The 15582-nt window shown below is 35.7% G+C and overlaps 1 protein-coding gene across 4 annotated transcripts in view; it reads right to left on the bottom strand.

The window, feature by feature from the left end:
- Window positions 1-15582, bottom strand: part of VPS13A (vacuolar protein sorting 13 homolog A) — a 256431-nt gene that overhangs the window by 173456 nt on the left and 67393 nt on the right. For all 4 annotated transcript variants that reach the window (XR_006710274.1, XM_045469045.1, XM_045469046.1 and 1 more), the window contains exons 22-23: window positions 13208-13325; window positions 744-882 (exon numbers count right to left, since the gene is read on the bottom strand). Coding sequence is in view for 3 of the 4 variants with exons in the window: in XM_045469045.1 (XP_045325001.1) it covers window positions 744-882; window positions 13208-13325 (257 nt within the window). In the remaining variant the exon portion in view is untranslated. The remainder of the gene's footprint in view (window positions 1-743; window positions 883-13207; window positions 13326-15582) is intronic.

Raw genomic sequence — 15582 nt, 5'->3', positions numbered from 1 at the left:
TAATACATAATGGTGAAAAGAATACAAATTCAGAATGCTAAGTATAATAATCCAATTTATGTAAATTTTAAGAACCTGAGAGTGTGTATCTATCTATATCTATATATATATATATAGATATATAGATACATATATATATAGATACATATATACAGATAGATACACACACACACACACACGTGTATATATACACACAGACATTTATACATAAGCATGCCACAGTACATGCCATAAACGCTTCTGGACAAATACAGACATAGTGGTTAACAATGTTACCACCGAGGAGAGGGACCGCAAGCTGAAAAAAGGAAGAGAGGCAGACTTACCATGTACCTCTCTCTACTACATGCACCTTTTACTCTTTCATCATTTTCTCTTTTAAGATATAATTTTTTTAACTTTTTTTTTAATGTTTGTTTATTTTTGAGACAGAGAGAGACACAGCATGAGCAGGGAAGGGGCAGACAGAGAGGGAGACACAGAATGTGAAGCAGGCTCCAGGCTCTGAGCTGTCAGCACAGAGCCCGACGCAGGGCTCAAACTCATGAACTGTGAGATCATGACCTGCGCGGAAGTCGGACGCTTAACCGAATGAGCTACCCAGGCGCCCCTTAAGATATAATTCTTAAAGTTCTATTCAAAATGAATTAAATTGTTTTACCCAAAAAATTCTGTGACTCTTACAAATACTTTTTGTTGAGTTATTTTAATTTGTGGTTTTATCAATTTTGCAAAAACATTACCTGAAATGGTTTGACAGGGGCATATGTTTCAGTTGCAGGTGTGGGTTTCGGAATACTTTCGATCAATTCCAAAATCCCTTGCAGTTTTTTATCTGAGATTCGTAAAGAAATCAGTGGTAACTTTCCAAATATCTTGAATCTGTTTCAAAAAAAACAGTAATCATTATAAGGCAAACTTCATTCTGATTTAAGTGCACTAAAAAGACGAATGTTCCCGTTGAAATATGCAAAAGTAATAAAATGCAATTTTAAGCTCTAAAAATTACCCACACAGTCCATATGACATATTATTCCCTAACCTCCACCCAAATTTGTTTTGCCTCACTGACCAGTCTCACTAGGTAAACTAACTTCAATATTTTTCAGCCGCTTATTTTCTAATGTTATTATGTTTATTATCCCTCTACTATTTGCCAAGGTCAGTTCACAATTACTAATTATTAATTATTTATTACATTACAGACACTAAGGCAAGCACTGAAATACATTATCATACATACTCACCACCTATATGGTAGACAACCTATTTTTGCTCTCTGCTACTTGTAAGTTCCCATATGCACAAAGTTCCTATCAGGAAACTAATGCTTACCAAGTTCAAGTAACTACTAAAAGAGATTATGTATCTAAAATCATGTTTAAAAGTCAGATGTGACTGAAGAAAAGTTACATGATCATAGTAAGTAGATGCATATGACAAAATCCAACACCTATCCATGATAAAAACTTTCAGTGAACTAGATGAAAGGAGAGTTTCCTCAACTTGATAAAAAAGATCTTCAAAAAAATCTACAGCTATCATATTTAATGGTAAGAAACTGCAAGTTTTCCCACTAAGATTAGGTACAAAGCAAAGATGTCTCTCTGATCACTCCTTTCAATACTGTACTAGAAGTCTTTACCATGCAGTAAGACAACAAAATAAAAAGTATACAGATTGTGTTCACAGATGACATGATCATCTATACAGAAAATCTAAAAAGACGCCTACAGAACTAATAAGCCCTTATGACATGGTTGCAAAATACAAGGTTGGTATGCAGCAATCAATTGCTTTCCTACATACCAACAATGGACAAGTGGAATTTAAAAATTAAAAACAGGATCGTTTATATTAGCACCCAAAAAAGTAATACTTGGGTATAAATCTAACAAAATATATACAAGATCTATATTGGGGAAATTGTAAAACTTTGATGAGTGAAATCAGAAAAGAAATGAAGAAATAAAAAGATATTCCAGTTTACTTATGGATATTAAAACTCAGGGCACCTGAGTGGTTCAGTCAGTCAAGCATCCGACTTCAGCTCAAGTCATGATCTCAGCCATCATGGGTTTGGGCCCCACACATAAGGCTCTATGCTAACAGCTCAGAGCCTGGAGCCCGTTTTGGATTTTGTCTGTCTGTCCCTCTCTCTCTCTCTCTCTCTCTCTCTCCCTCTCCCCCTCTCCAGCTCATGCTCTCTCTCTCTCTCTCTCTCAAAAACAAACATTAAAGAATTTTTTTTAACTCAGTATTGTCAAGATGTTAGTTCTTCCCAAACTGATCTATGGATTCAGTGCAATTAACATCGATATCCCAGCAACTATTTAATAAATACTGACAAAATGACTCTAAGGAGAGGTAAAGGATCCAGAATAGTAAACATAACACTGAAGGAGAAGAACAAGGATGGAGGACTGACACTCCCAGACTTCAAGATTTACTATAAAGGTACAGTAAGACACTGATATTAGCAAAAGAAAAGACAAACAGATCACTGGAAGAGAATACAGAGCCTAGAAGTAGACTTCTATAAATAAAGTCCACCGATCTTTGACAAAGAAGTAAAGGCAATATAATGAAGCAAAGATATACTCTTCAAAAAATATAACAGAGATAACTAGAAAAATGTGCTAAGGCTGATGTCCAAGAGATTACTGTCTACTTTTTCTTTTAGGATTTTTACGGTTTTAGGTCTCATAATTGAGTCTAACTCACTTGGAGCTTATTGTTGGGTATGGTATAAGAAAGTGGTTCAATTTCATTCTTTTGCATGTAGGTGTTCAGTTTCCTCAGCATATATTTTGAAGTGACTGTCCTTTCCTCATTTTATATTCTTGCTTCCTTTGTTATGGAGTAATTGACCATATAAGTATGGGTTTATTCCTGGGCACTCTCTATTCTGTTCCCTTGATCTATGTGTCTATTTCTGTGCCAGTGCCATAGTGTTTTGATTATAGCTTTGAAGTATATCTTGAAACCTGAGACTATGATACCTCCAGCTTTATTCTTCTTTTTCAGACTGCTTTGGCTATTCAGGGTCTTTTGTGGTTCCTTACAAATTGTATGATTATTTGTTCTAGTTCAGTGAAAAATGCCACTGATATTTTGTTAGGGATTGCTCTGAATCTGTCATTTGTTTTGTTGTATAGACATTTAATGATAGCAATTCTTCCAATCCATGAGCATGGAATTCTTTCTACGTCATGGTATCCTCATTTTCTTTCATCAATGATTATAGTTCTCAGAGTACAGGTCTTTCACTTCTTTGGTTATGTTTATTCTTAGGTATTTTATTCTTTTTGGTGCAACTGTGAATGAGATTGTTTTAATTTTTCTTTCTGCACTTTATTATTAGCATGTCAAAAGGCAACAGATTCCTATGTATTCATTTTATACCTACAAATTTACTGAATTCATTTAGTAATTTTTTTGGTGGAATCTTTAGGGTTTTGTGTGTAGTATCATGTGATTTGCAAATAAGGGTCACAGAAAAACTGATAGGAGATACCAAGATGTTTTATATACCTCTTACGTGTACCCATGCCTTGCCTCCTTCATTAACAACATTCCCAACCAGAATGGTGTATGTTTGTTGAAACTAATGAAACTACACTGACAAATCAGAGTCACCAAAGTCCACAGTTTACATTACTCTTCACTCTTGGTGCTGTACATTCTGTGGGTTTGGTCAAATACATAATGACATGTATCAATCATATCATTTAGAGTATATCATCTAGAGTATTTTCACTGCCCTAAAATCCTTTGTCCTTCGACTATTCATCCCTCCCCTGTCAGCTTCAAGTCCCAGCAAGAGCTTTTCTTTTCACTGTGTCCCTATTTTTGCCTTTTCCACAATGCCATCTAGTTAAAACTACACATTATGTAGCCCTTTCAGATTGGCATCTTTCACTCTGTAATATGCATTTAAGGTTCCTCCATGTCTTTTCACAACTTGATAGCTTATTTCCTTTTAGCACTGAACAATATTTCAGTGTTTCATATGGCACAGTTTATCTCTAACCTACTAAGTGACATCTTGGTTGCTTATAATTTTGGGCTATAAAATTGAAATATAAAATTTAAGTGTATAAACTTTATGTAAAATTAAGATTAAAGTTGCTACAAACATCTGTGTGCAGGTTTTTGTGGGGATGTAAGTTTCAACTCCTTGAAACCTAAAACCTTAAACCTAAAAGACAAAATAGACCATAATCTCTTGGACATCAGCCTTAGCAACATTTTTCTAGACATTTCTCCTCAAGCAAGTGACATAAAAGCATAACTAAACTACTGGGACTACATCAAAATAAAAAGCTTCTGCACGTGCAAAGGAAACCATCAACAAAATGGAAAGACAACCTAATGAACGGGAGAAGATATTTACAAATAATATATCCAATAAAAGGTTAATATCCAAAAGATATAAAGAATTTCTACAACTTAAAACCAAAAAACCCAAAAAATATGATTTAAAAAATGGGCACAGGACCCGAATATTTTTCCAGTGAAGACATACAGATGGCCAACAGACATATAAAAATACGCTCATCACTAATCATGAGGAAAATGCAAATCAAAACCACAATATCACCTGACACCTGCCAGAACAACTAGCATAAAAAAGACAAATAACAAGTGTTGCTGAGGATCTGGAGAAAAAGAAATTTTCATGCAACGTTGGCAGGAATGTAAATTTAGACAGCCATTATGGAAAACAGTATGAAGTTTCCTCAAAAAATTAAAAACAGAAACACAGTAGTTCTACTGGTGGTTATTTACCCAAAGAGAATGAAAACACTAATTTGAAAAAAATACATCCACCTTTATGTTTATTGTGGTATTATTTATAATAGCCGATAGAAGCATCCGAAAGGTCCATCAATAGATAAATGGATAAAGAAGATATATATACAATGGAATATTACTCCACCATAAAAAAAAGAATGAGATCTTGCCATTTGCAACATGGGAGGACTAAGGGCATAACACTAAGTGAAATAAGTCAAAGATAAATACCATACAATTTCAGTTACACGTAGAATCTAAAAAACAAAAAAACAGACACACAAATACAGAGAATAAAGTGATGGTTGCCAGGGGGAGAGGGTTAGGGATGGGCAAAATGGGTGAAGGGGAGCGGGATGTATAGGCTTCCGGTTCTGGAATGACTAAGTCATGGGGATAAAAGGTATAGCACAAGGAATATAGTCAAATGGTATCGTAATACTCTTGTATGGTGACAGAAAGCTATACTTCTGGTGAGCATAGCACATTTAGGGTTGTCAAATCGCTATGCTGTACACCTGAAACTAATGTAACCTTGTGTGTCAACGGCAACAATTTTTTCCGTGACTCTAAAACCGTTCTAAATAAAGTCTCTAAAATAATAATAGTTTAAAATGAGACGTATCAGGGGCGCCTGGGTGGCTCAGTCGGCCGAGTGTCCGACTTCGGCTCAGGTCATGATCTCACAGTTCATGAGCTCGAGCCCCGCGTCGGACTCTGTGCTGACACCTCGGAGCCTGGAGCCTGCTTTGGATTCTGTGTCTCCCTCTCTCTCTGCCCCTCCCCCGCTCATGCTCCGTCTCTCTCTCAAAAATAAACATTTAAAAAAAATTAAAAAAATAAAATGAGACTTATCAAAACGAGAATAAGTTTTTATTCACCATTTTTATCCCTCTATCTTTTCTAAAACTTAACTTTTTCAATTCATATGCATGGCTGCTAAGGTTATCAGTTTAAAAACATATCTGCATTTCCTGAGAAAATTAGAAGCTTTCTTTTACTTTAATAGCTGAAATATTTGTAATTAGTTCCATATATCCTAGTTTAACTTAGGTAACCATTATAAATCTGTCTCATTATTATAACTCAACTTTTCAATTTCTTTATATATACCAGGTGTACAAGCTGAAAATGGGGGCACCAAAATACTATGTACTAAATAGTAGAGGACTTCCTTTTTATTTGCCTTAAATGTTTTAAGATCAAATTTCAAAGGATGCTGCCTAATACTTTTATAGTTCCAGGGTTTTATCATATTCACTTCAGACTGCTCCAGCTTACTAAATTAAAATCAAATACTTCTCAGATTTGTTCTTTCTAAATCATTTAGTTTCTGCCTCTTATTATTGTAGCTGTCCTTCTCTGATCCTAACCTATAGCAATTTTAGTATCATTAGAATACTCGTTCAAATGACCTTCCCAGTATCTTTTCCCTTGTACTGGTCATGTTTGACTACAATGCGCTGGACTGGAAACTGGTAAAAGATGGCCAGGGGTTAACTCAGCCTGCTGCTTATTTTGATAAATTAAGTATTACTGACTGGAACACACCCGTGCCCATTCATTACGTATGGTTTACGGCGATGTTCACCCTAAAACAGCAGAGGTGAATAGTTATGACTAACAATATGGAATTCAAGCCTAAAATATTTACTATCTGTGCATTTACAGAAACAATTTGCAACTGTTACATGCGACTGATCTCTCATGATCTTGCACTTCCTTTATCTTTTTTTATTTATTTTTAGGAGAGACAACGCATGTGCCCGCATGAGTGGGAGGAGGGGCAGAGAGAGAGAGGGGGAGAGAGAATCCCAAGCAGGATCCAGCACTGAGCATGGAGCCCAACATGGGGCTCGATCTCATGAACCCTGAGATCGTGACCTGAGCCAAAACGGAGTCTAAAACTTAACCGACTGAGCTACTCAGGTGCCCCAGATATAGGTTTTAATTGGTTATTTCGATTGTTTCTATGCTCTACATATTCCCTGCATTACAGGACATTAACTCTTCCTGATCATATACTGATAGAGCAACCCAACGCAAGTTCCTCAGCATAATATCAACTTCTTTTTCCTGGTACTCCCTAAATTTCTAGATTCAACCATACTTTAAAATATATATATTTCAACTAAGCTAAAAAGGAATCAATTCAAACTCATGTTTACAACAGAAAATCACATACATCTTTGTTTTTTACCACATACTGACAAACTTTACAAGAAATATTAAACGATAAATAGGCTGTGGGACATCTGGGGAAGAACTAGAGAACCTAAGCCTCATATCTAATATGAGACTACACCTAGTGTTGGATTAGAAAAATCCACAATGTATAGAATGGCTTTTGTTCCTTCTTTCTTAAGCCAATTATTGACATCCCTCTGCCTTAAGACTCTCAGACTGTAGTTTGATTTCCTAGCAGAAGTCAAAGAGAACAAGATTCAGTACGCTACACAATGTTTGCTGGTAGACAGAGTCATTATATTTTAAAAAGCAACAAAGAAGAGTATGGGTCTCTCTTTCACACTGGACAGGAGCAGGTAAGTAATAGCAGTCACGTCCACAGCAGTAGGAAAAAGCCAGGCTATCACTACTTACCTCTTTCCCCCTATACTTCCTTTCAGACACAAAGCCTGAAAGCACTACTTTAAGAGCATTCTCTTGTTGCCTCCCTTGTAACAATTCCCCTGGGACTGTTTGGTAGGCGTTAGATGTGTCTTTAGTTAAATTGTAAAATAGATTATCCGTCTGAGGTTTGCAAGGAAGAGGAAAAAGTACTGGGGGAAAGACAGGTGAAAGGACTGGTTACAGTCTAAAACTACTGAGGACTAAATCAGCTAACCAGTCCAGTCGAGCTCAAGAGACTTCTCTACTTAGGATCCCGGGCCCAAAGTTTCAGCTAACAGTAAAATATAAAGATCTCATTAAAGATCAAGGTATTTATATGATAAATGTAAAATCAAGTATCACTTATAATCTGATTACAACTCCACTCTTTATTTTCTATGGGATTTAAGACAAATGCATAAAAATAATTATAAATCTACGTTAATAAGTACACAATATATAAAGACATAATATGCGACATCAGTAACATAAAATGGGAGGGGTAGAGCAGTGAACAAGTAGAGTTTTTGTATACAATCGAAGTTAAGTTGGTATCAATTTTAAATGGATTGTTAGAACCTTGTGATGCTATACGTAATCTCCATAATAACAAATAATAAAATATCTATATAATATGCACAAATGGAAAACAGAAGGGAATCAAGCCATGTCACAACAAAAAAGTCAACTAAATGAAAATGAAGTAAGAAAGGAAATAAGCAACAAAAAGTTGTAGAATATATGGGAAGCAAATCTCAAAATGACAAAGTCCTTCCCCATCAATATTTACTTTAAATGTACATGGTTTAAGCTTCTCAATCCAAGATCTAAATTTAAAGAATGGATTTAAAAAATGGGATCCAAGTGTCTGCCAGAGACTCAGTTTAGATCCAACAGCACCACTAGTTTAAAAGTTAAAGAACAGAAAAAATATCCCATGTAAATAATAAATATAAGAAATCAGAAACCCCAAAACCCTAAATTGTGAAGAAATACAAAACCTAAAGAGATCTATAACTAGTATGGAGATTGAATCAATCAGTAATCAAAACTCTCCCAATAATGAAATGTCCACGATCAGAAGATTTCACTAGTGAATTCTAGCTAACACTTAAAAGAATTAATACAAATTTTTCTCAAACTCTTCCAAATATTAAAGAGAAAGGAACACTTCCAAGCTCATTTTTAGGCCAGCCTTTTTCTGATACCAAATCCAGACAAAGACACAGTAAAACTATAGACCAATATCCCTTATGACCACTGATGCAAAAATCCTCAACAAAATTCTAGCAAACAAAACTCAACAGTACATTAAGAGGATTATACAGCATGACTCAGGTTTTATTTCTAGGATGCGTGGATGGTTCAACATATGAAAATATATCATTGTAATACACCACATTAATAAAATAAAGGAAAAAATAAAAAAAGTATTTGAAAAAATTCCACACACTTCCATGATACAAACATCAAACAAATAAGGAATAGAAGAAAAAGAGAAAAAACTACTTCAATATAATAAAGGTCGTATATGAAAAAACTCATAGCTAACATACTCAGTGGTAAAAGACCAAAAGCTTTTCCTCTTTGCTCAGGATAAAGGATGTCCACTTAAATCACTTCTTCTCAACATAGTACTGGAAATTCTAGCCAGAGTAATTAGTCAAGACAAAGAAATAAAAAGCACCCAAATTGAAAACAAAGAGTAAAACTGCCTTTGTTCAAAAATGAACATGTAGGGGCATCTGGGTGGCTCAGTCAGTTGAGCGTCCAACTTCAGCTCAGGTCATGACCTTGCAGTCTGTGAGTTCAAGCCCCGTGTCAGGCTCTGTGCTGACAGCTCAGAGCCTGCTTCGGATTCTGTGTCTCCCTCTCTCTCTGCCCCTCCCCCACTCGTGCTCTGTCTCTGTCAAAAATAAACTTTAAAAAAAAAAATTATAAAAACGAACATGTAGAAAATCCTAATAGTTACATGCATGCACAAAGTTAGAAATAAACGAATTCAGCAAAGTTGCAGAATATTAAAATCAACTCAGAAAAATCAATTGCTATAGAGTAACAATAAATATAATCCAAAAAAGATATTAAGAAAATTCCATTTAGAACACCATCAAAAAAGAATAAACAACCAAGGAAGAAAAAGACAAACACTGACAACTACCAAAATGCTGCTGAAAGAAATTATAGAAGACACAAAGAAATGGAAAGACATCTCATGTTCATGGACTGGAAGATTTAATATCTTAAGATGTCATTACTCAAAGCAGTTACACATTCAATGCAATCCATATCAAAATCAAAATGACATCTTTTATAACAACAGAAAATCCACCCTATAACTCATATGGAATCTCAAAGGAGCCTAAATAGCCAAAATAATCTAGAAAATGAACAAAGCTGGATGATTCATACTCCTGATTTCAAAACTTACCACAAAGCTAACAGTAATCACAACAGTGTGGCTCTGGCATAAAGACAGAAATACAAAGGAAATAGAATGGAAAGCCCAGAAATAAATCCTCATATATATCATCAAATGGTTATTTTTCTTTTTTAATTTTTTTAACGTGTATTTAGTTTTGAGAGAGAGAGAGAGCGTGCGCGAGCATGCGCGAGCAGGGAAGGCACAAAGAGACAGGGAGACACAGAATCCGAAGCAGGCTCCAGGCTCTGAGCTGTCAGCAAAGAGCCTGACGTGGAGCTCGAACTCACAAACTGTTAAGATCATGACCTGAGCCAAAGTCAGAAGCCTAACTGACTGAGCCACTCAGGCACCCCTCAAATGTTTTTCAACAAAGACTATTCAATGGAAAAAGATCAGTCTTTTCAATAAATGGTACTGGGCAAATCAGATATGCAAAAGAAAGAAGCTGGGTCTATACCTTATACCATAGCCAAAAAACTCCAAGTGCATGAAAGACCTACATATGAAAGCTTCAAGTATAAAATATTTATAGAAAACATACAGAAGTTTCACGATGTTGAATTTCACACTAATTTCTTGGACATAACACCAAAAGCACAGGCAACAGATAAATGGGACCTTATCGAGTCAGTACTACCCGAAGCAATCTACATATTCAATGCAATCCCTATCAAGGTAACACCAGCATTCTTCACAGAACTTAAAAAAAAAAAACCCTAAGACTTATATGGAACCAGAAAAGACCCTGAATAACCAAAGCAATCCTGAAAAAGAAAACCAAAGCTGGAGGCATCATTAATTCCGGACTTCAAGCTATATTACAAAGCAGGAGTCATCGAGACAGTACGGTACTGACACAACAACAGACACACAGATCATTGGAAAAGAAGAGAGAACCCAGCAATGCACCCAAAGACATATGGCCAACTAATCTTTGACAAAGCAGGAAAGAATATCCAATAGAAAAAAGATAGTCTCATCAGCAAATGGTGTTGGGAAAAGCGAACAGTGACATAGAGAAGAATGAACCTGGACCACTTTCTTACACCATACACAAAAATAAACTCAAAATGCATGAAAGACCTAAATGTAAGACAGGAAGCCCTCAAAATCCTAGAGGAGAAAACAGGCAACAACCTTTTTACCTCAGCCACAGCAACTTCTTACTTGCCATGTCTCCAGAGGCAAGGGAAACAAAAGCAAAAATGAACTATTGGGACCTCATCAAGATAAAAAGTTTCTACAGGACAAAGGAAACAATCAGCAAAACTAAAAGGCAATGAACAGAATGGGAGAAGATATTTGCAAATGACACATCAGATAAGGGATTAGTGTCTAAGACCTATTAAGAACTTACAAACTCGACACCCAAAAAACAAGTAATCCAGTGAAGAAATGGGTAAAAGACATCAATAGACACTTTTCCAAAGAAGACATCCAGTTGGCTAACCAACACATGAAAAAATGCTCAACATCACTCATCATCAGGGAAATACAAATCAAAACCACAATGAGATCCCACCTCACACCTGTCAGCATGGGTGAAATTAACAACTCAGGAAACAATAGATGCTGGAGAGGATGCGGAGAAAGAGGAACCTCTTTGCACTGCTGGTGGGAATGTAAACTGGCACAGCCACTCTGGAAAATGGTATGGAGGTTTCTCACAAAATTTTGAAAAAAACAGAATTACCCTACGACCCAGCAACTGCCCTAGTAGGTATTTACCCAAAGGATACAGGAGTACTGATTCATAGGGGCACATGCACCCCAACGTTTATAGCAGTGCTTTCGACAACAGCCAAAGTATAGAAAGAGCCCAAACGTCCATTGACTGATGAATGGATAAAGATGTGGTATACATACACAATGGAGTATTACTTGGCAATCAAAAAGAATGAAATCTTACCATTTGCAACAACATGGATGGAACTAGAGTGTATTATGCTAAGCAAAATAAGTCAGTCAAGAGAAAGACAAATAAATGATTTCACTCATATGTGGAATTTAAGATACAAAACAGATGAACACAGGGGAAGGGATGCAAAAATAATATAAAAACAGCGAGGGAGATAAATCGTAAGACTTTAAATACAAAAAATAAACTGAAAGTTGCTGGTAGGGTGTTGAGTGGGGGGTGGGGAGTGATAAAAGGGTGAGGGGCATTAAGGAGGACACTTGTTAGGATTAGCATTGGGTGTTATATGTAAGTGATAAATCACTGAATTCTATTCCTGAAATCATTATTACACTATATTTTAACTTGGATTTAAATTTAGAAAAAAATTGGACTTTATATTTACAACTTTTGAGCAAAGGACACTCTTAAAAGAGTGATACGTAAGGCAAGCCAATCCACAAAACGAAAGAAAATATTTGCAAATCATCTTTCCAGTAAGGAGTTAGTATACAGAATGCATTTAAAAAACAAAACAAAACAAATCCCAATTATAGATGGGCAAAGGACTTGAATAAACATTTCTCCAATGAAATGTATAAACTGCCAAGAAATACCTGAAAATTACCTAATCAGTAATGATTAGAGAAATGCAACTCAAAACTATAATTAGATACTACTTCATACCTACTACAGAGGACAATTTTTAAAGTAAGAAAAGTGCTGATGAGGTGGGGAAATTGGAATCCTTGTGTACTGCTGGTGGAAAGATAAAATGGTATAGCTGCTATGGAAAACACTGGCCAGTTCCTCAAAAAATTAAAAACAGAATTATCATATGATCCAGCAATTCTACTTGTGGACATATACACACAAAAAAATTACAGCAAGGACTTAAATAGTTCTCTATCAATCTTCACAGCATTGTGAATTTAACAGTATTGTTACCAGATCCAAACTTCATTACAATGACCCAAATGTCCATTGACAGACGAACCAATAAATGTGATATGTATACATGCACAACAGAGTATTTTTCAGCCTTAAATGAAATTCTGACATATGCTACAACATGGATCAACCTTGAAGACGCTATGCTATGTGCAATAACTCAGACACAAAAGGGCAAATACTGCATGATTCCATTTATATAAGTTACCCAGAGTAGCCAATTTATCGAGATGTAACATATAATGGTGATTGCCATGGGCTGGGGTATGGTGGAGTGGGGCATTATTGTTTGACAAGTACTGAATTGCAGTGTGGGAAAATGACAAAGTTCTGGAGATGGATGGTGATGGTGGTCACCCAACAATGTGAATGTACTTAATGCCACTGAATTATACACTTAGAAAAGGTAAAATTTATGTTATGTACATTTTACCACCAAAAAAAACCAACAACAATGAAATATGGTATCTCCTTAGCTAAAGAATTTCTAAGAAAATCTACAATCACGTAAAACAGGCAATACATACTTGGGCATCCTTATATCCATAAAAACCATGGCCTTAGCAAGTTCCACATTGAAGTGCATAGGTATCAAAATATGTTGTGTAGATACATTAAGTTTTCGAGCTTCTTTCCAATTATCACCTAATTGTGGAAAACAGTACATGTTTATTTAGCACATGTATAATTTGAAAAACACATTAAACCTAAAATTACTATGAATACTTTGTAGTCATACACTGCATGATATGGGAAATTCTTCCTATATCCAGACAATCTTAAAGCCACCTTCCCCAGTACATATAATCAACAGGTAAATTCTTTTCCCTGTCATCATTTTCCTTCTACTACTTCAAAGACTCTGTTTCAATATGAAGAAAATACTTACTAAAAACCAACAATATAGTTAGGGGCACCTAGATGGCTCAGTTGGTTGACTCTGTGACTCTTGATTTTTGGTCAGGTCATGATCCTAGGGTCATAGGATCGAGCCCTGCATCAGGTTCCGTGCTTGGAGTCTGCTTGCGATTCACATTCCCTTCCCTCCCCCCCTTTTCTCTCTCTCTCCTCCCCCTCCCTCCCTCCTTCCTTCTGCCCCTCTTCCCAGCTTGCGTGCTCTAAAATTAAAAACAAAATACAAAAAAACCCAACAATATAGTTTAATCAAATCTGTGCATCCATTTACAGTTGTTACACCAACCAGACTACTTTACCCAAAAAACAACATGGCTCTAAGGCAATAATGAAAAAGGCAGAGAAAAGCACAGCTCTTTTCTGTCAATAAAAGCTACCAGTTATTCAAGATTTGTTAAGAGCTATTCTAGGCAATGTTTTAATTTTCACTTAATTCTCACAATGATATTTAATCATCCCATTTTAAAAAACAGATTCACAGGAATTTATTAACTTACTTATGGTCAAAGGCTAGTGTGTGATAAAATCTGAAATTTACATCCACATCTCCTAACATGAAATGTATGTGACAATGCATCCTCATTTACGTTACCTCATTTGAACCTAATCATTCCTTAGGTCCAATAAAGTTCCCAGTCAAGGAAAAACAAGCCAATGAATGATTAGATGTAAAGAAAGGTGGTAAAATGAACTCGTACAATTTTTTAAATTCCAACAGTATTGAGATAAATATTTTCTTTACTTCTCAATTCACAGAAAATATTCAGAAGCATGTGATTCAGTATTTATCATGAAAGTTTATGACAATCACCTAAAGTAGCCCCAATGTCAAAAATATCTTGCTCAAAAAAGATTATTTAAGAAGAGTTAGTGCTTATCAAGAACAATTCCAAGGAATTCCAGTAATTTTCAGATAACAATGGAATACTTTAAATTTTTTTTTCAAAAAGCATGTCAATATTAAGTACGGTGCATGGACTTTAAAAATGACAAAAATGTAGCAAACATACCAAAATACTGTAATTTATTCCCTGAGAAAAATTTATGGATTTTCTATAAACAATTTATATTTGCCACCCACTACACTTCTGGGTTTCTTCTACACCAACTGGAATCTGACAAAAACAGAAATCAAGTTTATTATCTCAAAGCAGTTTTAGTTTAAAAAAAAAAAATAAAATGTACCAATACTATATAAATCAATACTTCTAATAACTACTATTTTGGGTTCTCATTGCTTCCTTTTTTATTAGTTAGCTCAGATAATTAAAATTTGACCATATACACACATATACGGATCTCTAGAACAGCCACCAATCCAATTCTGTTGAATTATCTAAATGTTTACTAACACCTAACACTCCATGGAATCATCAACAGTATGACCCTGTAGAAAGAGGGCTCAAATTAGTCTTGGATCTCTATCTACTTTAGTGGTTCTTTACAAGTGAATTTCTGGCTGTTGACTTCATCTTAAAACTAGATCTGGATCAGAGACTCCTGATTAGTACATCAGAGTGAACGGAGTAAAGGTATGCCTAGGATACCCTCCTCAGTCCTCCTAAGACCCTCCTCAGTCTCTATCTGGCTATTTAAGGCCTGGGTGGTCAGAGGCCCTAGATCGGTTGCCTCTGGCCTTGAGCAGCCTCTTGTGATTATTCTGTATAAAATAAATACTTTAAATATGTGCCAAGGTTTTCCAACCTGGTCCAAAGGATTTCTCCATCTCAGCACTACTGACATCTGGGCCAAATAAGTGTGTGTGTGTGTGGGGGCGGGGGGGGTGCCTTTCCTCTACACTGTATGATGTTTAGTAGTAGCATCCCTGTCCTCCTCTCACTAGATGCTAGTAGTGCACCTACTCATCAGCAGTGACCACCAAAACGTCTCCAGACTTTAATAATGTCTCTTGAGGGATAAAAACCAGGTACCTGAGATACTGGTCCTAGGCAATATCTACTATTACTTTAAAAAAAAAATTTTTTTT

Source organism: Leopardus geoffroyi, chromosome D4 (assembly GCF_018350155.1).
Source record: "Leopardus geoffroyi isolate Oge1 chromosome D4, O.geoffroyi_Oge1_pat1.0, whole genome shotgun sequence".
Taxonomy (NCBI): Eukaryota; Metazoa; Chordata; class Mammalia; order Carnivora; family Felidae; genus Leopardus; species Leopardus geoffroyi.
This window is presented reverse-complemented; position numbering and strand designations above follow the sequence as displayed.